The 23,036-nt window shown below is 40.5% G+C and overlaps 1 protein-coding gene across 8 annotated transcripts in view; it reads left to right on the forward strand.

Moving 5' to 3' along the window:
• Nucleotides 1–22,459, forward strand: part of LOC131243260 (LRR receptor kinase BAK1-like) — a 34,565-nt gene extending 12,106 nt beyond the window's left edge. For 3 of the 8 annotated variants that reach the window (XM_058242468.1, XM_058242464.1, XM_058242460.1), the window contains 3 exons: nucleotides 20,406–20,477; nucleotides 21,175–21,273; nucleotides 22,174–22,459. In XM_058242468.1, the coding sequence (XP_058098451.1) occupies nucleotides 20,406–20,477; nucleotides 21,175–21,273; nucleotides 22,174–22,297 (295 nt within the window). In that variant the 3' untranslated portion in view covers nucleotides 22,298–22,459. The remainder of the gene's footprint in view (nucleotides 1–20,405; nucleotides 20,478–21,174; nucleotides 21,274–22,173) is intronic. The other 5 variants (XM_058242465.1, XM_058242467.1, XM_058242461.1 and 2 more) reach the window with 5 other exon arrangements.
• Nucleotides 22,460–23,036: the final 577 nt, after the last annotated feature.

Below are 23,036 nucleotides of genomic sequence, written 5' to 3' on the forward strand. Positions count from 1 at the left end.
CTGTTGGAGATTTGTTATTACACCCTGATGAAACAAGAGATGGACCACAAAATATTATACTTTTATTATATCACTACAAGATTTTCTAGGGTTTCTACACTCACCAAACTTTAAGAAAAACACTACACGAGTTGTTAGACTCACAAAATATGACATATTTCCTTCTTAGTCACTACCTTCACATGTTTTGACTTGACCGAAAGACCTTCTCACAACACCTATTTATAAGGGATTCCACTGACTGAAAAAACTCTTGGGAATCCTTCTTAAAATGTACTGAATTTAACCACTACCTACAAATTCTCTAAAGAAAGCTTCTACCAACTTTTTATCTCCTAGATTTTGGGGACTTCACGAGAAGCCCAATCGGGTTTTGCCTATTCCAACATGATTAGGTTATCAAGAGTAAGACACTTAGGCGGCAGCTGCCTAGTCCAATAAATCAAAAAAGGGTATGAATTATCTAATACAGACATATAATCTTTCATAGATACCTCGAAAGTTATATGTATGCCAATGTTCTAAGAGAGAGAGGCAAGAAAGTTAGGTGAACTGAAGATGTTAATGAAATTAGAGATAAGTGTCATCTTTCTCAGTTGTTTTTAGGCCCGTAATGTTAAGGCAGCTCAACCATTGATTGAATCTCCCACTGAACAATTGAGCACGTGCGCAACCAAAACAGGTTGAAGAAATGGCTCCACACACCACTGGCTACATCACAATGAATAAAGAATTTGACCAATCATCTCCTTGTTATCCCAATAAAGGAAACAAATGCTAAGGAGGGTTGCTCAGCGCATTCACAATTCTTTTTAGTTAGAATTTTATTTACCATTGTCATCCAAAGCAAAAGTCTCCACTTGCAGTGGAATGTGATTATCAATCTTTATCAAACTGAGGAGGCTCATTTCCATTTGCACATAAAGCTCAAAGGAAAGAATTGGCAGAAAACCTACCATCTGTAAATCTATTTATAGGTTTTCCTGATCGACAAGGAGACATCCATGAAAACAACTTTCAAAGCATTCAACAAAACAATAAGACTTTTAAACTTGTCTAGTGTTCGAGTTATTGGCGAAATGTCAATAATATCGACGATAATATCGGTGTCGCCAGCCCCGTGACACCGAAAACCCCTAAATTCATTTTTCTTCCAGTTGTCGGCAAAAAATCAGCGAAATATCAGCGATTTTTTTGAGATGGGTGATATTATTGGAAGATGCCATTTCGTACTCCATTATCGACGAAATATCAGGAGATATTATTGGCGTCCGTCCAATATTTTCGAAATATCGACTGTAGCCACCTACCCCACGTGAAAACTATAGCTACCTACCCCTCTTTTCTCTGATAAATATCGAGAATATCGAGAAAAAAACTTCGTGCCTAGTTAATCGGAAGTCAGAATCGGAGCTGGAAGAGGAGCTTCTCGATCGACAGAGCCGGTATGTGTACGCAAAACCCCTCTTTTCTCGCCAGCTCCCCTCTTTAGGGTTTTTTTAATTTCTTCCTTCGAGCAAAAATCCCTCTTGCACTGAGAAATCGGATTTCACACCGAGCGAAAATCGCTCTCGCACCGGGAAATCGGATTTCACCAAGCGAAAATCCCTCTCGCGGTGAGGAGTTCGCACCCTGCGAATGCGAAAAACCTCTCGCCCTGGGAGGTAAACCCGACGGACGCCTGTGCGGATTGAGGAGTACGCTCCTATCGTACTGACTAAACTCAGTTGGGCCCACTTTGAATGTATGTGTGGTCTATCTAAGCCGTCCATCCGTTTTTTCATCTAATTCAAGGGGATGAGCCCAAAATTTAAGCATATCCAAAACTTCTGTGGCCCCCCAAGAATTTTTCAACGGTAGACGTGCAATTCAACTATTTCCTGTGGTGTGGTCCAACCATGATGTATGTGGGCCCCACCATGATGTATTGTATTATCTACTCCGTTCATCCATTTTTAAAGATCATTTTAGGGTTTTATCCCAAATACGAGATGGATAAAAATATCAGGTGGACCACACCATAGGAAAATAATAGTCATTGGATATCCATCATTTAAATCCTCCTAAGGCCCACTGTATTGTTTATTTGACATCCAATCTGTTAATTAGGTCATACAGACCCAGATTAAGGGAAAAAAACAAAGATCAGGTTGTTCCAAAACCTTTATAGCCTTCAAAAAGTTTTGAATGGTCAAAGTTCATTCAACACTGTTTCTTCTAATGTGGTCCAATTGAGATTGGGATATACCTTCTTTTTTTTTCCATACCATAAAATTATCTATAAAAATAGATGGATGGCATGGATGAAACACATACCTCGTGGGTGGGCCCACAGAGCACGGCAGGGGAGTAGCCCATCCGTTTCCAAAGATCAAGTGAGTCGTATTATAGGAAAATGTGGTTAGGGAAATTCCTACCGTTGAAACCTTCCTCGAGTTCAACAGTGATGTTTAGATGCCATCCGTACCGTTAATAACGTCATTACTATTGGGATTAACTCAAAACAAAAATATTAGCTGAATCAGAACTTTTGTGGCCCCACCAATATTTCAACTGTGGACGTTTAATTATTACGTTTTAGGCTCACTTGTGCTTTAGATACGGTTCATTTTTTGCATCATATCCTAAAATGAACTCACAAAACGGATGGACGGGGAGCATTTTTCACAAACATCACAGTGGGCCCCACCTGAGCTTGCAGCGCAGGAAGGAAATCCGAGTCCTGCGCTGCTGTTGAAAGGGGCGTGAATGGAAGCGGTTTGCGTACTAAGTACAACACTGAGTAAACTCTGTGGGGTCCACCGTGATTTATGTATTTTATCCAGTCTGTCCATCCATTTTACAAGATAATTTTAGGGCCTTATATCAAAACCAAAGGATATACAAGGCTAAAATGGACCACACCACAAGAAACAGTGTGAATTGAAGTTATACCGTTGAAAAATTCTTGGGGGCCACAGAAGTTTTGGATCAAGATTATATTTGTTTTTTTTTATCATCCATCCATGTTTTTTTTTATCTTATGCACAATTTGGATGAGAAATAAACATCACTTTAGGGCATAGAAAGGCTTCAACGGTGGAAATCATTGTCTCCAATATTTCTTGTGGTATGGTCCACTTAAGATTTGTATAAGCTTCAATTTTAGGCTCAATGCCTAAAATGAGATGGAAAAACGTATGGAAGGTGTGGATAAACCACATAAATTCACAGTGGGCCCAACTGAGTTTACTCAGTACAATAAGAGCATACGCAGTACGCGATTGGATTTGGGTTGGATTGGCTAATGACAAGAGCCGTAGCCAAAAGAAACGGATTGGCTACAACCCCTGCCACCCGCCAATGGCAGGTGGTCGGTGCTCTGTGGGCCCCACCATGATGAATGTGTTTCATCCGTGCCGTTTAGGGATGCCAGGGGTACGTTCTCATCCGCACTAGCAAAAGCATCGACTGAAACGATGATGCCGTGTGAGTATGGTAACATAATTAGGTAATTGTATTTTTCGTTTAAACTTCAAACTAAAACAAGCTCCTCATGGATATATAGGTGAGTAGTGGGCAATGTACGGAGTCGACACGCCCGCACTGCAGTTATTGGCAGTCCGTGTTCTTGCACAGACTGTATCCTCCTCATCATGTGAGAGGAATTGGAGCACATGATCACTCATACAAACCAGCAAAAGGAACAGACTAGCATATGAGAAGCTGCAAAAGCTCATTTACTGTTATTACAATATGAAGTTAAGAGAGAGGCAGTTGCGGGTAGACCAAGACATGGAGACCTGTTGTCTGTAGGTAACATGGCATAGATAGGTGATGATGACGAGGACCCACTTTATGAGTGGGTTAAAACAGTTGATTTAGATGATGCGGAGGGAGGCCCTGCTCCACAGGTAGCCGAGGGAGCAGCGGCTCTGGGTATCGATGTCGATCAGGTAGCAGAGGAACAAAAGGCGGATACAGACTCCTTTGATCCTTTGGTGAGGAGTTCGGCACGTTCCAATAAGGGTGAGGAAGCATCTTCACGCCCCCCTCCTCATCATCAAGTCGTAGTGAGTGATGATGATGATGAGACTCAACCCCCACTTGACACTGGTCTTGGGGACAACGACGACGACGATGACGATGGTGATGAGGGAGGGGATGGAAGCACCGACACTAGTATAGGTGGTACTAGTGGGGGTGGGGGTGGCAGTGGTGGGGGGTATACGATGGCTCAGAGCCAACGATCCGTTGGCCAGTTCACTGAGAAGTAGAGCTTTGACCATGCCACTCAGGACGAGGATCATGGATCTCATTCACCATCCTGGGCGAGAGCATCAGAGCACAGATATATTTTCGAGCGTCGTTCGAAGAAGAAAGCCGGACGCGCCGCGGCTGATGCTCTCACACGTAGCTTGTCATTTATGAACATAAGTTCAGATCAGGGGAGCTCCACCTCTGTCCCACCTTATGCTCATGGGGGATATCACGGGTATAGCCATGGCAGCTCTGACATTCAGTCACACTCTTCTACCCATGGGTACATGCAGCCGGAACATAGTTCTTCGAGTCATGACCCTTTGACAGGAGGATATTCGGGGTACCCGTATGACTGACAGCAATACTATCAAGGAGTCGGGGTTGGACTTGATCTATTCCCTCAGTACCCTGTTCAGGAAATGCCGTCGATGTATGTCATGCAATTCCCACGTCTAGGCGTAGTCGTACAGTTTGGGGAGGATGACTATCAGAGGTACATAAGAGAGTTCCTCAATTGGTACGAGTAGAGGATGACCTGGGAACAGTACTACTAATATGTTGGGCAGCAGTACTACTCTCAACTGCCACGGGATCCGGACAATGATTACGAGCCACCTCATCACTCTATGTGGGGATGAAACATGACCAGAAATGTGTATTTTTTTAATTCATTTACTTTTGCATGTCTTAATTATTGTAAGCTTGCATTTGTATTATATAAATTAATTTTGGTTACTATTTGAGTGATTTCTTACGACAACGCATACTTTTTGGCCCCGTTAATGGAAACTTCTAATTTAATGCATTCTTTTTGCAAAATTTTCATTCCTGAATATGCAAATATGTGTATTTAGGCATGTCCTGAAGTTTCACTGAAAAATTCCACCATTTTTCCCATATTTCCCCCTTTTTCTCTGCATTTCCGGTTATCAAAGATAACGATATTATATCTTTATCTCCAGCCAGCGAAACTTGTAGCGATACCGACAACTCGAACACTGAACTTGTCAACTTCAAGATTTTGCTAAACTTATATTTTAAATGACTACTGCCCAAAGGAACCCATAACAATCCTTTACCACCAAGTCTTTGCAAGAGGGGTGGATGACAGAGAATGAAAGGATTAAGCAAGAGTATTGACCCTACTTGGTAAGGCTTATCAAATCACTTGCCTGGTCAATCAATCAACATTTTTTTTCCTTGCAATAAGGATTGAAGGCAATGAGAGTTGAACAGGCTAACTTCCATTAGAACAAAGAGCTGTAAACAGTTAACCATGACAAACATCTATACAGAGCTGCGAACAGTTAACCATGACAAACATCTATGCTAAGTTAAGGATATTTTATTTTCTTTTCGTGATTCCCCTTTTTTTTAATAATAATAATAATCTCACTTAATACTTCAAATTTAACTAGTACAGTATCAAGTTCGGTCAAGTAGAGACTCAGTCTTGTCTTCAAGATGACCTGACCCAACTAGATATCGAGTTGAGTTTTTGACTTTTTGAACAATGCTACCTGTTGATGCAAACATTTGGTCAATCATGCGTCAACTCCTATTAGCCGGAGTACCTGCAATTTATTGAAAAAGAAAAAGAAAAAGAGAAGACATTGGAGGCGTCGGTTAAGGCCGGGAACCCTCCAAGTCACGATATGAACTTGCAAGAGGCGTAGTAGAATCGGAATATTTGTGGTACCTTTTACTGTATAGGAGGCCTTTATTTATAGCATTTGGTCGCAAAGACGTATATGGCAATGCCTCTTGGATGATGAGTGTGTGTTATGGAAGAGATCTTCCTCCAGACGTGTTGTGGTTGACTTCCTGGGATCCTCGGTGAACATATCGGGGGATAATCCTATGTTAATATATTATAAGTATATTTGTATTTTGAGGTGGTGTCAATATTCGAAGCTGAGGTTGGTACCTGAGGCCAACCTCTAAGGTCGAGGTCTTTGGTTGAGGTCGACCTCCAAGGCCGAGGTTGGTACTCGAGGCCGAGGTTGGTATCCGTGGTCGAAGTCTTTTTTTGACCCTCAAGCAATCAATAGTTTTCGAGTCTGTATATCTGATTAGTCCATTTTTACCCATAACAATAGCCCCCTACTTCCGAGCATTCTTCAAGAGCTCAAGAAGTAAGTTAGTGTGGACTGACACTTTGTGATGCCTTGCGCCAAAGAGGTCGGGAGGTCGAGAGGTCGGACGGAGTAGAGCGAGTGGGCCGAGCAATCGTAGGATCGATAATTCGATTGTTTAGTGGTAGATTGCACACGGTAGAATTAATAGGAGGGACTTTTCTTTCCTTCAACTCAGAGAAGTCCCAGTCGTCGGCCAATCGAAGTAGAACGAGTATGTCAGGCAATGTAGAACTAAAAGGAGGAACTTTTCTTTCCTTCAACTGAGGGTAGTCCCAGTCATCGATCGCGTAGCTTGAATAATAGGATTTTGAAAGAAATTCTCCTCCCTTGACCTGTGGAGGTTCTTTCATAGTAGAATTCATAATGGAGGACTTTCTTCCCTTACACTAAGGGAAGCCCTTGTAGTCGATAGTGTAGTGGAGGACTTTCTTCCCTTACACTAAGGAAAGCCCTTATAATTGATCGCGTAGTTCGATAGTCGAGAAATCATTTATAAGAATTTTCTTCCCCTAACTTGGGGAAGTTCTTTTATTGTAGAACCCATAAAGCAGTAGAAAACACAATAATAGAATCATGAGCACTTTTTTCCCTTTTAAAAAGGGAGGTCGACCTTAGTCGAATAGGTCGGGGTTGGCCAACGAATTTTATTAATAAGCTCGGTTGATTGGTTTAGCTCGGTCGTCAAGTTTCCTTAACCAGCCCAGCTTCCTCAAGTACCTGATCCGGCTTGGTGTTCGAGGGAATGTATTGATGGAAGCGACTTTCCGGATGTCGGTTGGTACGATGGTCTTGGTCTTGGTCGTCCTCTTTATTTCTTTTGGCGTTAACGGCAGAGGGCTCCCCTTCTTCCATTCGCTTCCTATCCATAGCTGAGTTATTTCCTTCTTGAGTAGCTCTTCATGAACTAAAAACTCCTCGACATTGGAATATTTTTGAGCTCGATTAAGTAGGTCAACAAGGGTAGTCGGGGGTTTCTTTCTAATAGAGAAGAAGAACTTTCCTTGTTTAAGGTCGGCCACCATGGCGACCAAAGCTATCTGGTCGAAATAACCATCGACCTGGACAACTTCAACGTTGAAACGGATGATGTAGTCTTTTAACAGTCTGTCCTCCCTTTGAGTGATCGTAAGGAGGTGGGTCAATGGCTTTCTTCTATATTTCCCACCGATGAACTAGGTGATGAAAGCTTTGCCAAGCTGTGTGAAGGAGTTAATGGATCTCGGCTTCAACTGCCTATACCACTTTTGTGCAGTCCCCTACAAAGTCAGGGAGAAGGCTCGACACATAACCAAGCTCGACTCACCGTGGAGCTTCATCCATGCCCTGAACGATTCTAAATACTCAGCTGGGTTGTTAGACCTGGAGTAGGGGGCGATTTTTAGTATTCGGAATTGGGGCGGGCATTAGGATCCTATAATGTCGTCAGTAAACGGCGGCTCGGTCTCCTCCAGCATAGCCTCAACGGAGGTCGGTATTTGGGTGCAGTAGGCTTGGCGGATATCGCCAACCTCACCTCGCAGTTCCTTGAGTTTTGCCTTCTAGGGGTCCTCGTTCTTGGCTATCTCCTTGGGAGCCTTTCCACGTCTCTTCTTCTCCAACATGTGACGCAAGTCAGAGTCAGTGGGTGTGACAGTTCCCGAGGTATGGGAGGGCGCATGGCTCGGCTGCCCAGGATGTTGCTTGGTTCTCTACGAGTCGACCAGTGCTTGAGGTGGTACAGAGACCTCGACTGCCTGTGCATCTTTCTCTTAGTCAGGAGGTGGGTTTTGTCTCTCTAAGATTTGTATTATCCGGTTAATATTACCGGTCAAGGCTTCGATTTGATGTTCCAGAGAGACGAGCTGACCTCCTCGGTTATGTAACCTCTGCACAGGGCCTATGGGGGAAGAATCATCCTGGGGTTGGGAAGGTGGATCTCCTTGGTTTGCTGATTGTTCCATTGGCGTAGGAGCAGTTGCAGTAATGGCAGCTAGAGCTCTCTTTTTGCCTTTGGCCATTATAGAACCTTGATGAGATGGGAACGACTTTGATGTCAAAGTCATTCCCACAGACGATGCCAACTGTTGATGCAGAAATTTGGTTGATCTTGCCTCAGCTCTTATTAGCCAGAGTAGCTGCGATTTATTGGGGAAAAAAATGAGAGAGAGAGAGAGAGAGAGAGAGAGAGAGAGAGAGAGACATTGGGGGCGTCGGTTAAGACCGAGAACCCTCCAATGCCTAGGTCATTATATGGACTCGCAGGAGGCATATTAGAATTGGAATATTTATTGTACCTTTTACGGTAGAGGAGTCCTTTATTTATAGCCTTTGGTTGTAGAGACTTATATCGCAGATTCGCAATGCCTCTTGGGTGGTGATTGTGTATTACGGAAGAGATCTTCCTTCGGACGTGTTGACTTCCTGATATCCTCGGCAAATATCTCGAAGGATAATCCTATCTTAATATATTGTAAGTGTGTATGTAATTTGTATTCCGAGGAGGTCGTCGATATCCGAGGCCGACCTCCAAGGTCGAGGTCTTTGGTCGAGGCCGACCTCCAAGGCCGAGGTTGGTATCCAAGGCCGACCTCCAAGATCAAGGTCTTTTTTCAGCCTTCAAGCAATCCATTGTCTTTAAGTCTGTACATCTGGTCAATCCATTTTTACCCATAATACTACCAATGTAACTTACGGGAAAAAAAAAAAAAGAAAGAAAGAAAGAAAGAAAAGAAAGGGTATTGGCTACTCCCACATGGATGCTTAGACCTCGACTGATAATACAACCTACTTTTGATGAAGATATCCCTGCAACTGCCTTTGTTATTGGCTATGATTCCCACTTACCACATTCCACTCATCTGAACCTTCACTTCTAATCACTACCCTCAAGAACCATCCCCTCTCAACTTTTCTGTACCTTTTGGCAATAACCTCCTTCTATAGTGCATTTAGCTCCCAATTTCTACCACCCTTTTCTTAAGGCATGTTTAGAAACCATGGATTTCATTCCAAATAGCAGAAAAGGATTTTCTTTTGATGTAACAATTTGTATTGTTTGTATAGTGAAGGAAATGGTGCATTCCACCAAGTAATAATTATACTTTTCTATTATTTGAATTATTGGCATATGAAAATAGGTGAGTATTGCGAGAAGAATATATAGATTTCTACTTGGTAACCAAAAAAGAAGTCAAAATTGGAATCCATGTTTTAATAATTCTCATGAAAATCATCATTGGATAGTTATTATTTATTTCCTTTCTTTTACATTGGATTCCATGTATCCAAACATGCTCTATAGGAAAACGCCTGCATACCTCGAGCTAGGTACTTACCATGGTTACTTTCTCGAACATGGGGAAATGATTTTATTTTTGTTTTTGACCAAAAAAGGCCCTTTTTCTTTTTTGATTCAAATAATACATAGAAAACATTACATATCAATCACAGTATAAGCCTTGAAAAAAAAAAAAACACTAACTTTCCCACTACTTCCTAGAAACAAGCAGGAGAAATAGTCTTCTTTCCTTCTCTTCCTATCCCATTCCAACTTGCTTGAATGCCCGGCAAATGAACTACAGAATTGCTAAAGACAGGCTAGTCAGCTGCAAGACTGGCATATTTTAACAAATCACCTGCATAACCACTACAAAACAGAACTTGCTGCATATTGTTATGACTTAAAGTGCATCAGGAAATTACTTAAAGTGCATGAACCACACCATTTATTAGGTATGTCACCCCAGGCTCAAAGAACACTCAGGTCGGCCACCCAAAGAAAATATACCTATAACTTCTAAATTCACCTGACATGGATGCATAGCCTGCCTAACTTTTGTAATACTGTTATTTTGGGGTGATTCTTTCATCCTGATGAGGCACATCAAATGAATGGATTAGATGGCATATAAACACCAATGTGAGCCCTACACAAAACTAATGGTGGGCATTCCATCTCAACTATTTCCTATGATGTGGCCTACATGAGCTTTGGATCATCATGTTGTTTTGGTTCAATGGTTGGCATGAGGCAGTGTACCTAATGGACGGTGTGGATTTGATTAAAGTTCCACCCATGTCGCTCTCAGTTTGTGGAAGTAACCCAGCAGTACATAGCATGAGGTATGCTACCACTGTTCTTTCCTAAAAGTACCCAGCTTCTCTCCCCTAGTTTTGACAATACCAATTCCTCCTTCAGCTTCGACATATCACTCTCTACTACTACACTCCGTGCAGGCTACACGCTACACGCAAAGAGGAGGAGAAATTTGAGTAGCTCTCACATCAAAGAACCGAAAAGTTGTGGGTAGATCCAGGTCATTGCAGGCTTTTTTACGGGTGAAGTCTGAACCATACACTGGATAACAGCCCCACTTTTCAGTTCCCAAAATACCTTGACTTCATTTTAAATGTCTTCACATAACCTTCGAATATTCAAAGCTTTCCGGCCCATGAAACTAATCGTAAGTGCAAAACCGTCTAAAAGCGACCTGCCTTATTATATACTATAGATTAAATCATTTTTTTCCTAAGAAAAGAGTCTCGTTCAGCCCATGTGAGAATAAAATGGGTTGGTTGTTTTTACTTGAAAATTATCATTTTGTATTTCATTTCCTCATCTATCTTATCTCTCACCTATTTCCTCACCCTACATTCTCAAGCTCTCATCGCTCCACTAGTACATCCATCACCTCCACTCTCCCTCCTTCCATTGAGTGCCATCTTTATCTCTCTCTCTCTCATCCTTTGAATCCATCACAGATGATTGTTATACCATCTCTCTCTACACTTGATCTTTGGCAGGCAAATTTTCTATCAATGATTTCCAACAAAGAACTTCGAATCTCAATTTTTCATGTTCATATCGATATTTGAGTTTTTGGAGATTGAGAGAAGGAAAAAAAAAAAAGATTCTTGTGGTGTTTTCATTGTTCGTTGATGTTAGATTATTATTATTAATTTTCGAACGTGGGTGGTTTGTATTGTTGGTTCCCTGGATTTGTGCAGATTTTAGTGGGGCTTAGATTATGGGTTGTTGGATGTTGTGGTTTTTTCAGGAGGAAAAATCTGGGTATTTTGGTTGACTTATGGTTGAGCTTTTGGATTTGTGAGTTTTTGGTTTGATTTTAGGAAAGATTAGAATTTGTTTATGGGTTTCCGAAATTTATTGGATTCCATTGCGGTTTTGTGGATGGATTTTTTCTTTTGAGAAATGTGGAGTATAGGAGAATTATGGGATTTGAAATGCAGGTTCGCATCACTCAAATATGTAGAAAACCCTCCGAAACAGCTTCCAAGCAGAAGTGGGGGAAATATGTGAAGGAAATCCAATAAATTCAAGCAGTTGGGATGTCCAGACACACTTGAAAGATGGGAAGGAAATCCAATAAATTCAAGTAGTTGGGATGTCCAGACACCTAAAATCGAAGAAGAACGGGCTAGAACAAACTCCTCTCAATTTTTTGTTAATTTCAAACAATCCAATTCAAGAGTCCCTGGTTATAGCAATAACATGTTTTTATACTTGCCGACAAATATTGGTCATTAGCATTCAAATTACAACTAACTTTCAACTAATCAAAATTAATCCTAACAACCATCCAACTAACGTATAGACTAAAATACATATAATGCGTCATATATAAGATAAAGGCAAGTTATCAAACTAAGGTTAAAATGGTACTTGATGAAAACTTACAATTAAATTAACATTGTGGTGTAGCCGTGTAGCTAATGAATGAGATTTGTCAATCTGCATGTAGTTATATTAAACACTAGAACCAAATCATGCTCATACATATCGAATCCAAGCATAAAGATTCTTCCACTTGAAAATAGAGGAAAAACAATGCAATAACTAACAAATAATCAAATATCTTACTAGTTTTAATGGCCTAAATCATACACCCCACTTGTGTAAGCATGCACTTGCACAAACCCTAGAGAATGGTTGTCACCCAGGGCTTGTAAAGAAGATAAATGTCCCAAAAGCTGCCGAACATTTTCTTTTTATTGAGTTTTTATATAAAGAAAAACAAAAGAGAAGCGCTAACACTAATCTAGGCTTTACATCAAGTATAAACTATGGGCTAGATGTTATAATGTTAGCCCTACATTCTTTATTTAAAGAAAAATGACTAAAATACCCCTATCTACTTAAGTGAGATATAAGGCATAGCAAAAATAAACCAAAATTCGTAACTTAAGGTAAATGGCTCCAAAAAACCCTTTTATGGACCTGAAAGTGTAGCATGGGTGCCACAATGCGTGGTACATTGATTGATCTACGGATTTGGCTCACTATAAAAGATATTTGGCCCCCTTTCCTAACTTTGATCCATCCCAAAACTCCTCAACAGGTACATCAGCCCGATCTATCAACATTTGGTTGTCCAAGCCCTCATCATCCTCCCTGGGTTAGGAAGGACTCGACCTTAAGTCTGATTTATTGTCCATTGTCATGTATGATGTAAGATTAGCCTCCATGTGGTAGCTTAATGTGATAGGTGTTATCATTAATCCGCTTCAAGATCTTGCATGGGCCATTTTATTTTATTTTTTGTTTTTTTTCTTTAACTTGTTCCAAGTACTCACTACGAACCTTTATTTCTGCATGTAGACTCACACTAGATCCCCATTTTCAAAAGCCATCTTTTGATGTCATCTATTTGCAACTTGTAACTTGCATTGCTTGTTAACTCATTCATGCACCTTCCAAATCTACGCTGTCAACTCATCAATATCTTCAGGCACCTTTGTCATGTTGGGTACTAGTATAAGATCAACCACGTTTGATGGGTTAACATCATAGACCACTTCAAACGGACTCTTCTAGGTAGGTTTGTTCTTCACTCAGTTATATGTAAACTCCGCATTTGGCAAGGTTAAGTTACACTACTTTGGTTTGTTCCATGCCAAAGTGCGCAATAATTTGTCCAAACTCCAGTGGACTACCTTAGTCTACCCATTAATTTGTGGATGATAGGCACTATTGAAACATAAATGATTGTCCAATTGTCTCCACAATGTCTACCAAAAACGACTAACAAACTTGTTATTATTATCTAAAGTAATACTCTTTGACACCCCGTGTAGCTTCACTAACTCCTGAAAATATAACCTTGCAATGTACGGCATGTCGCTAGTCTTCCTTGATGGAACAAAGTGAGCAATTCTAAAAAATTGATGCCCAATAACAAAAATAGAATCGTTGTCACACAATGTACGCGGCAACCCCAATATGAAATCTATGTTCATGTCCAACCATGGTGCCTGTGGAATAGGTAATGGCATATATATAACCCTTCATTTTGCACATCCCCTTAGCAATCTGGGATATCTGACTTTTTTTATGGGGACATCACACGCATGCACGCCGCCCCCTATGCACGTACGGAAGGAGAGGGAGGGCCTCACCGTCGATCAGTCTTGATGACGACATCCAGTTTTGATTCAAAGAGTAGACCCGATAGTCAAGAAAAGCCCATCATGGGATCTTATGATCGTGGCCCACTAGTCAAATTAAGTTCATACTTTAGGTTTTGCTTATTTATATTATTTAGAACATCATGAACGCTTTAGATTTCTTTGATTGGTTTTTATTTTAGTTTACTCCATCGCCAAGTAATACATTGCGCACATGGCGCGAGTTTTGGGGTATAAGGTTTTCCCTATAAATAGGCACCCCTTTGTAGTTCTTTGGATTGATTGAAGTTGAATAAAAATTCCTGCGTCGTTTTTCTACCCTTTGAGTTTCTGAGTAGTGGAAAAATTAAAGTGGGTGCGAAGTCCTCCCTTTTCGAAGGGTTAGTTACCGTGGTGCGAAGCCACGTTTATCCCAATCTGCCCATCCATCTTATTTCATCCATCCCACAACTATCTTCGCGTCAAATCCATTTGTTTTGCAGTTGTTCGTCCCTCTACAGCCAGTTTTCAGAATCTGACCCTGCAGGAGGGCTGAAACTTCGACGGAGCACCACGCTCAAACCATAGCTCAGATCAATGTGAGATTTGGAAGTTTTGTAGCCCAAGCCTGGTCGACCAAGGCAAAGGAATCCTTTTTTGTATTCAGTCCCCCACCACACGTGCGGACGCACCTGGCCCTCTGTCCACACGCAGGAGCTGCCTTAGGTTCACGGTTTCTTCCTATTTTCCTCTTTTATACCTAATTTCATAAATCCTAACCTTAGATTACATTATTCCTAATTGATTTGCCCCATCTCTCACCCTAGGGTTCCTTGAATCAAAATTAGGGAATTCCTTGGATTAGGGACTAATTACTATGCATGTGGGGCTGAATTCTATTTCCCTTTGAGTATCGTTTAGCTTATAGTTTTTATTATTCCAGCCCTAGCTTGTGTAGGCCTGGACCTGCAGAGATTCCCCTTGATTGAATGTTTGGACTTTCATGTGGGATATGGAATTTGTGTAGTTGTTTCTGAACTAATGTGATCTTAAGCTTGAATTCTTGCACATCATATTTGAATTTCAGGTCCTGCATCATTCTTCCACGTACCTGGCCACATCTCCTCAATCGTGGCCAATAATTTTTTTTTTTTCAATCAACACGAGAGTTCAACCTGGACTCTCATGCCTCAATAATGATCTTGCATGAATCTTTGCTAATAGTTTTTCTCAGAAAGAACAATCCGGGATGCATAATCTTGTGCTTTGAAAGAGAAAACCTTCATATAAAGTATATTCTTCTTGCTACCCACTCTCCATTCTGGCCCAAATCTATCCAAAATCTCAGTCACCAATATACATATCAACAAAGCAATCAAAGCCAACCACCTTGGCTTGCAATGTAGTCCATTAAGCTCCTCTCATGACTTAATGCATCCGCTACCCGATTGTGTGTGCCTACTTTATGCTTCAAATTGAAGGTGAATTCTTCAAGTAAAGATGCCCATTTCGCATGTCGTTGATTAAGTTTATGCTGCCTATTCAAATACTTCAAAGATTCGTGATCGGAGAACAATGCAAACTCACATAGTACTCCACATCATATATAGTGTATTACACCCTTGAACCACTTAGTTACACATTATAAAAGGCTCTGGGCCGGCCATCTTGGCTGAGTGCCACCCTGATGCCAATGTAGGATGTTTCACAATCTATCTAAAAAACCTTATCAAAGTATGGAAAACCTAAAACAGGTGCTTTTGTCAACTTTTTCGTCATAGCTTGAAAACTCCTCAGTGTCGTTGTAGACCACCCACTAGCTTTCATCTTGAGCCAGGATTAAATATTTTCGGATCGGAAATAGTTGAATCTTCGCTAGTTAAACCCATCCCTTCAAGGAATCTGCCAAAGGAGATGCCAATGTACTAAAGTTTCTAATGAATAAGCAATAGAAAGTAGTCCATACAAGGAAACTCCACACATCATGTACTATCTTGTGCACGGGCCATTCTTGTACTGCGCATGCACCTTCATTGATACTATCTAAACCCACCACATAGGCAATGAACACAACCAGATCCATCCCCAAACTACTTTTTATTTCTTTCTTGGATTAACATACTACTACTCCTGTCTCAAAGTGTCACATACACTCCATAGATCATGCATATGGGTGCACATATCCGTACTATTAATTAGGATGCCATCAAAATATATCACCATGAACTTTCCAGCCGCAACACTTGGTTAACCACCCTCATGAACGTGCTTGGTGTGTTAGAGAGACGAAATGGTATCACTAACCATTTATACAACACACGCATCTTGAACGCGGTCTTCCACTCATCACCTGGGCGAAATGATATCCTCTCTGTAGGTCTATTTTAGAAAAGATTTTCGCCTTTAAAAGCATATCTAACATGTCATCCAATCGGGGTATCGGAAACCAATACTTTATGGTTATCTTGTTGATTGCCCTGCTATAGATCTACATCATCCACGTGTTGTCCTTTTTGGAGCTAGTAGAGTCAGGACTACACACGAGCTCTACTCTCCCTAATGTATCCATTTTCTATTAACTCGGTGACTTGCCATTTCAATTTATCATGCTCTTTTAGGCTTATCCTGAAGGCTGCTCCACTCGATCCTAGGTACCAAGTTAATGTAATGTTGGATATCCCTCATTGGTAGTAATCCCAGAGGGAGCTCATCCAAGAATACATCTTTGTATTCACCAAGTAGGTCTTACATCGGTTTGCTCATAGGGGTGGTAGCATTAGCATTATTTTTTTCAATCAACATATAAACCACATCATAGCCCTCAATCTCCTCCAAAAACCTTGCATGGGATAGAAGGCTGACATCACCCATGGTTGTGGGTTTTACCCAAACCCTCTCTCTTGGGTTTCAATACTTTTTTTTTTTATTATCCTTCATGAAGGTGTATGTATTTTTCCAATCACTGTGAATGGTCCACCAATCGTACTGCCATGGTTGACCCACTAATATGTGATACACATCCATCCATCCCTTGGACTATGTTGCACCACACATTGTATGATAGGTTTTACTAATCCCGAATGAAACTAAATAACGACAGAAAACCTTTACCTCACTAACTTGCTGAAACTAAAAAAGTCTCTATAGAACTGGATGCCTTTTGGTTTTCAACAAGAGCTTTCTTCTACCTCTTTCAAGTTGACATTTTCACTGCTGCCACCCATCGACGATCACCCCATAGAATTTACCATTCACTATGCAGTTCATATAGAAAATATTAGTCAACAAGCAATCATCTTCCTTAGGTGACTTGGGTGCAAGAAGAACCTTTTGGATCACCAACATTTTTGGACCATCATCATATATTTCGTCATGTCCATCATCAACCTCATAATCCGCATCATGTGTTTCCTATGTGGTCTCACCTTCATCATTAACTAACTATTCCTCCACAACTGCTTTAGATCTACCGGCCAAATTGACTTGTCGCGTCCTACATTCAGAGGAAATATGCCCAACTTCCTTACATTTGTAGCACCAGATGCTTTTGTGACCTATCCATCAGTTTGCCTCATCGTTTAAAACTTGTCACCTTGACACCGGAGTGACATTTTTTGCGAGACTCAAATCCCTTGCAGGTTTACTATTGCTATCTCAAATGGCAGTAGATCTATTAGAGATTCCATGCGACCATACCTGGCTTTGCTCCTCTTTTCAACAAAGGTGGCTTGCCTGCAAGCTTCTGCAACAATAAACATTAGTTAAATCTCTAATTAATCTACAATAGTAGGTCACAACCCATCCATGGAATGAGTAATCAACTGCTCTTCGGTGTCAAATAAATTATTCGGGGCCACCAGATGATGAAACTGTTTTGCTTAGTCCTTTACGATCTTATCCCCTTCATGAGAGATTTCATCTTTTCCCATGTTCGCCTTGGACTTTCTGTGCCGTTCCCGGGTGACCTTAACCTATTTCCACAATGTTGAAGCTTTACCTTTCAATTTCATGGCAATTATTTTCACATTTTTTTACTTCATCCGATCATTTCCATTGCATCCATCTAATCCAAAAAATTATCGCCGCACACACTACCATGATATTCAAGGACTTCTACCTTTACTTCCACTCCCGACTTCGATCATTATAATCCATCCTTCCTGTTTGTTGCAACTTGCAACTTAACAAATGGAGCTTCACGATGAAAGGGGTTAATGTCATTCCCACTTAACTCATTGTCATCATCTTCCTGAGTCAGTGATTCTTCATCGCTAATAGTATAGCAAGTTGTTGGGAGATGGTCTACATTTGCCTCTCTAACATTGCAAATCTCTTTTCTATTAGACTCGCATCTTCCTTGTCCCTTTCTTGTACACCCTAGCCCCTACATCAAGCTCAAACAAAGAACGAAACAATAAACAAAGAACGAAACAATAGCAAAAACAGATACTCTGATACCAAATCTAGTGTGGCTAACGAACGAGATTCATCAATCCGCACGTAGTTTTATCAAATTCTAGAAACACCGAATCCAAGAATAGAGATTTTTGTGCTTGAGAATAACCAAAGAACAATGCAATAATCAAAACTCTCACCAGTTTTGATGGTCTAAATCATACGCCCCACTTGTGAAAACATGCACTTGCATAAACCCTAGAGAAAGGTTGACACCCAAGTCTTATAGAGAAGATAAATGTCCCAAAAGCTACTGGATATTTTCTATTTATTGAGTTTTTATATGAAAAAAAAAAAAACAGAACAAAAGAGAAGCCCTGGCACTAATCCAAGCTTTACATCAAGCATAAACTATGGGGTAGATATTATAATGTCAGCCCTACACTCTTTATTTTAAGAAAAAATGACTAAAATACTCCTATCTACTTAAGTGAAACATAAGCAAAGCAAAAATAAACCAAAATTCGCTTACTAATAAACCAAAATTCGTAACTTAAGGTAAATGCCACCAAAACATCATTTTCTAGACCCAAAAGTGTAGCACGGGTGCCACAATGAGTGGTCCATTAATGGTTCTACGGATTTAATCAATTATGGAAGATATTTGGGCCCCATTTCCATGCTCTAATTCATTCAAAAACTCCTCAGCAAGTACATCAACCCGATCCATCAACATTTAGTTGTACATGTCCTCACATTGTCTATAAATCATGGCATCATCCTCTCTAATGCAGGACATGGAAATTAAACATGATATGCAAAAAAAATTCAGGCTTAAGATCATACTAATTTAGAAACAATCACACAAAATTCCACATCCCACATAAAGTCAAGCACTCAATCAAGGAAAATTTATGCGGGTCCAGGCCTACTCATTTTAAGACTGGATCAATAAAATTATAGACCAAACAATACTCAAAGGAGAATAAATTCATCCACACATGCACAAAAATATTTCCCCAATCCAAGGGATTCACGGATTTCAATTCGGGGAACCCTAAGGTTTAAAAAAGGCATGAAAATAGGGATTTAGGGCAATTTAGGGTAAGAGTTAGGGAAATCAGGTGAGAGAGGAGCGAAAGAGAGGAAAGAGAGAACCAGGAACCGATTCCTCACATGTGGACAGCTAACCCGCCTGACACACGTGTGTGGGGCCTAGAAAAAAAAAAAAGAAGTCAGCTTGGCCCTGGTCGGCCAAGGGTGGGCCACCTTCCCTCCAAGTTTCAGGCCAAACGGATGATCGGTTTGATCACAGTGCTCCGCCGGAATTTCAACCCTCCTGTAAGGCTAGATTCTGTAATTCTGTTGTAAGGGGAGAGTCGCTAAGAAATGATGATGGATTTGATGATTGGTTGGTCGTAGGAGATAGTGGATATTGATGGTATGAGATTGGGGCGAATCAGGATGAGTGTGGCTTCGCACCACGGTAGTTAGCCCTTCGAAGAAGGGAGGGTTTCGCACCCAATTGGGTTTCCACAACTTAGAGAATTAGAGAAGCAGGAAAATGCAGAATTTTAGTCATAATATTCAATGAAAAAAAACCTACAAGGAGTGTTTATTTATAATAAAACCCTGAACCCCAAAACTCGCACCATGTGCGCAACTTATTACTTAAAGATGAAGTAACCACAAATAACAACTAATCAAAGCAATATAAACTGTCCATGATGTTCCTAATAACAAAAATAACCAAAACTCAAAGTACTAGATCGTTTAGAATAGTGGGCCACGATCATGAGAACCCATGGTGGGATTCACATGACGATTGGGTCCACTCTAAGGGACCAAAACGCAGTCCTCTAGGTAGGAGGTCCTCCGTAGACGTCGTCATCGATTCGGATCGACGGTGGGGTCGTCCTCCTCCTTGCGTACGTGCATAGGGGGGCGTGTGTATGCACGTGATGTCCCCATCACTCTCACAATGGAGTTTAACTTGAGAGTTATTTACAATTGCATTAAGTCCTTTTTCTTTTTCTTTTTTTAATGATTAAAAGGGAGGTTGTAAAAAAAAAAAAAACTCCATTGTGTTGCTCCTCGGCATGTCCGTGGAATTATAACTTGAGGTTTATTTACAATTATGGTGAGTCAGGTTTTTTTTTGTTAAAAAATAAAACTAAGCATCTTATCATGCCAACAATTGCAAGAGTTAATACTATGTTGCTCCTTGGCATGTCCGTGGAAGTATAGCCGGCTTAACAACAACAGCTTGTCAGGTCATATTCCTATGTCTTTAACAACTATCAGTACGCTGAAAGTTCTGTAAGTAGATCATTCTTGTTTCACATGGAAAATCTGCATCTCTTCTATTATTATTTTTTGAAGAGTTTTGCTCGGATCATGTAGCTCATACACATGCCACCACTTATGCTATCATGGCAGACAGTTGAAATATCCAAGCCATCCATCAGGTGGACTTCATGGTATAGGTGTGCCATGACATTAGAAATAAGTTGATGGGTTAGAAACTTTGGCTGATTTCTTTTTACAAGTGTACATTTTTATTTGTGACTTACCTTAATAGCAGACCAACCGAATTCGTGGTGTAGGAAATCTACATAAGCAGTACCCCTCTAACAAATGGCTTGGGTATTGCAGCTGTCTGCCACCTTGGCATATGTGGCCGTGTGTGCATTTGCTGACTTGTACACACGCTTGTGAGCTTAGGAGGCATTTGGATCACAAGTTATTTGAGATAAGCTACTAATGTATTTAGTAGTTTATCTTGGTTTCTACTTATTAAGCTGAAGTGATCAAGTACCTTTAAGTAAAAAAGTTACTTGTAATTGATCTTAAACCAAACTTACTTATCTCGAATAAGTTACTTATCTACTGCTGTAAGTAGAAAAAGTAACTTATTCGGTGGTATCCAAATGGGACCTTAGCAAAACTCTATTTTGTATATACTCTAACTTGATGATTGTATCTCACCACTGACCATTTGTAATGATGGATGCAGGGACCTATCCGGCAATAAGTTGTCAGGAGAAGTTCCATCAAATGGCTCCTTCTCACAATTCACACCATCTGCCTTCTCACAATTCACACCACCTGTCAGGTCTCTCATTGTTTTATTGTACAAATTATGGAAAAAAAAAAAAAAAAACTTGCTTGCATGGATGAGGGCTTCATGTGTATGAGATCCACCCCATCCATCAGGTGCACCACCCTATGTTTTGACTAGGCCAAAAAAATCAGGCAGATTGAAAGGTCAGGTGTGCCACACCATTGTGAGATGTGAAGTCCACCACTGAAATCATCTGAATTATCTGTGGGGCCCTCTGTGGTGTGTATATACCATCTCCAGTCATCTGACATGGCACACTAGGATGAATGGATTCTCAGAAATTCAGAACATTCGAAGACTCAGGTAGGCCACATGAATTTAAGAGTTTTTAGGAATGATTTTACATTGTTCCCTATGTTGTGGCCAACCTAAGTCTTGGATTGGAGTGACTTTTAAGATCCATTAAGTGTGCCGATTCAAAACTCAAGTGGGCTAAACCATGGGAACAGTTGAGATGGAATCCCTGCCATTAAAACCATACAAATTGTATGTGGGGTACTGTGATGTGTATATTCCATCCAATCTAATAATCTGACGTGTCACACCATGATGAATGGATTCACTGAAAATCAGGACATTCAAGGACTCATATGGGCCATACAACGTGGATTTAGAGTTTTTAGGCATGATTTTACACCGTTCCCTATGGTGTGGTCCACCTAAGTCTTGGATCCAACTTATTTTCAGGATCCATAGTGAAATGTGGCGGCAAACCTGATGGACAGGATGGATCTGTTGCACACTTCCCCACATGGTGCTTGGCTAGGCATAGACACACCTTCCATGTGACAATGCACAATCAGTGTAGGGCAATCCATGAATAATAGGAATTGTGCTTGACTTTGATTAGGCACGCTGAACTGATTTTTTATTTTTATTTTGGTTTCACAGTTCTGCTTATAAAAAACAGCTATGTGGAATGATTACTTTCGCAGTTTTGCTACTAACAAACAGCTACGTGGACCGCTTACTGGAAAACCTTTTCTCCACCTCTACCATCTGGAAAAGTTCGTAACATTTATTGGATAGGAACCTCGGTTGACCGTCTAAATTTCTATGTGCTCCATCTAAATCAGATGATTACTATCATTTTTTCAGCTCGATTTGTGTATGTTCCATCCACAACAAGGTTGGCAATTTGAATATTCTGGGTTGTCAGAAAATGATGTTATGCATACCTTTAACGCCTTTAACAGTAACCACAATTTTTAAATGGCAGCAAGCCATAGTAAGAGTTTCTGCTAAAAGTTACAGGAGAAAATTACCGAAATACTCTATTTTCAGTGAATAATTGTACAAAAGTGATTTAAAATATTGAAACTTTCTAAAATCCTACTTTTTAGAAAGATAAACCAGAAACTGACCATTTGCCCAGTGAAATTTGCAGCAGTTGAAATTTAAGAGATGTAGTGTGATCCACTAGTACTTGAATTAAATAGTTTACCTGGTTGCATCATGAAATTTGGATGATGTTAGGGTATAATAAATTAGATTATTTTAGATTCTATTGTATTTTTTATGATTAGTCTAAATCGTCTATTATCTTCTAAGATCTATTTAGATATGAACCTCCTTGTATGTTTATATTTCTGGTTATTATCAATGAAAGTCCACATCAAGTTCCTCTTTTGATCCCCCCACCCTCTCTCTCTCTCTCTCTCTCTCTCTCTCTCTCTCTCTCTCTCAGCATTGTTAATCCATCGCCTACGGTTGCCCTGCCGATTTTGGATCTTCAGCCGCTACCATTGCAGCAC

The sequence above is a fragment of the Magnolia sinica genome, chromosome 4, assembly GCF_029962835.1.
Source record: "Magnolia sinica isolate HGM2019 chromosome 4, MsV1, whole genome shotgun sequence".
NCBI lineage: Eukaryota > Viridiplantae > Streptophyta > Magnoliopsida > Magnoliales > Magnoliaceae > Magnolia > Magnolia sinica.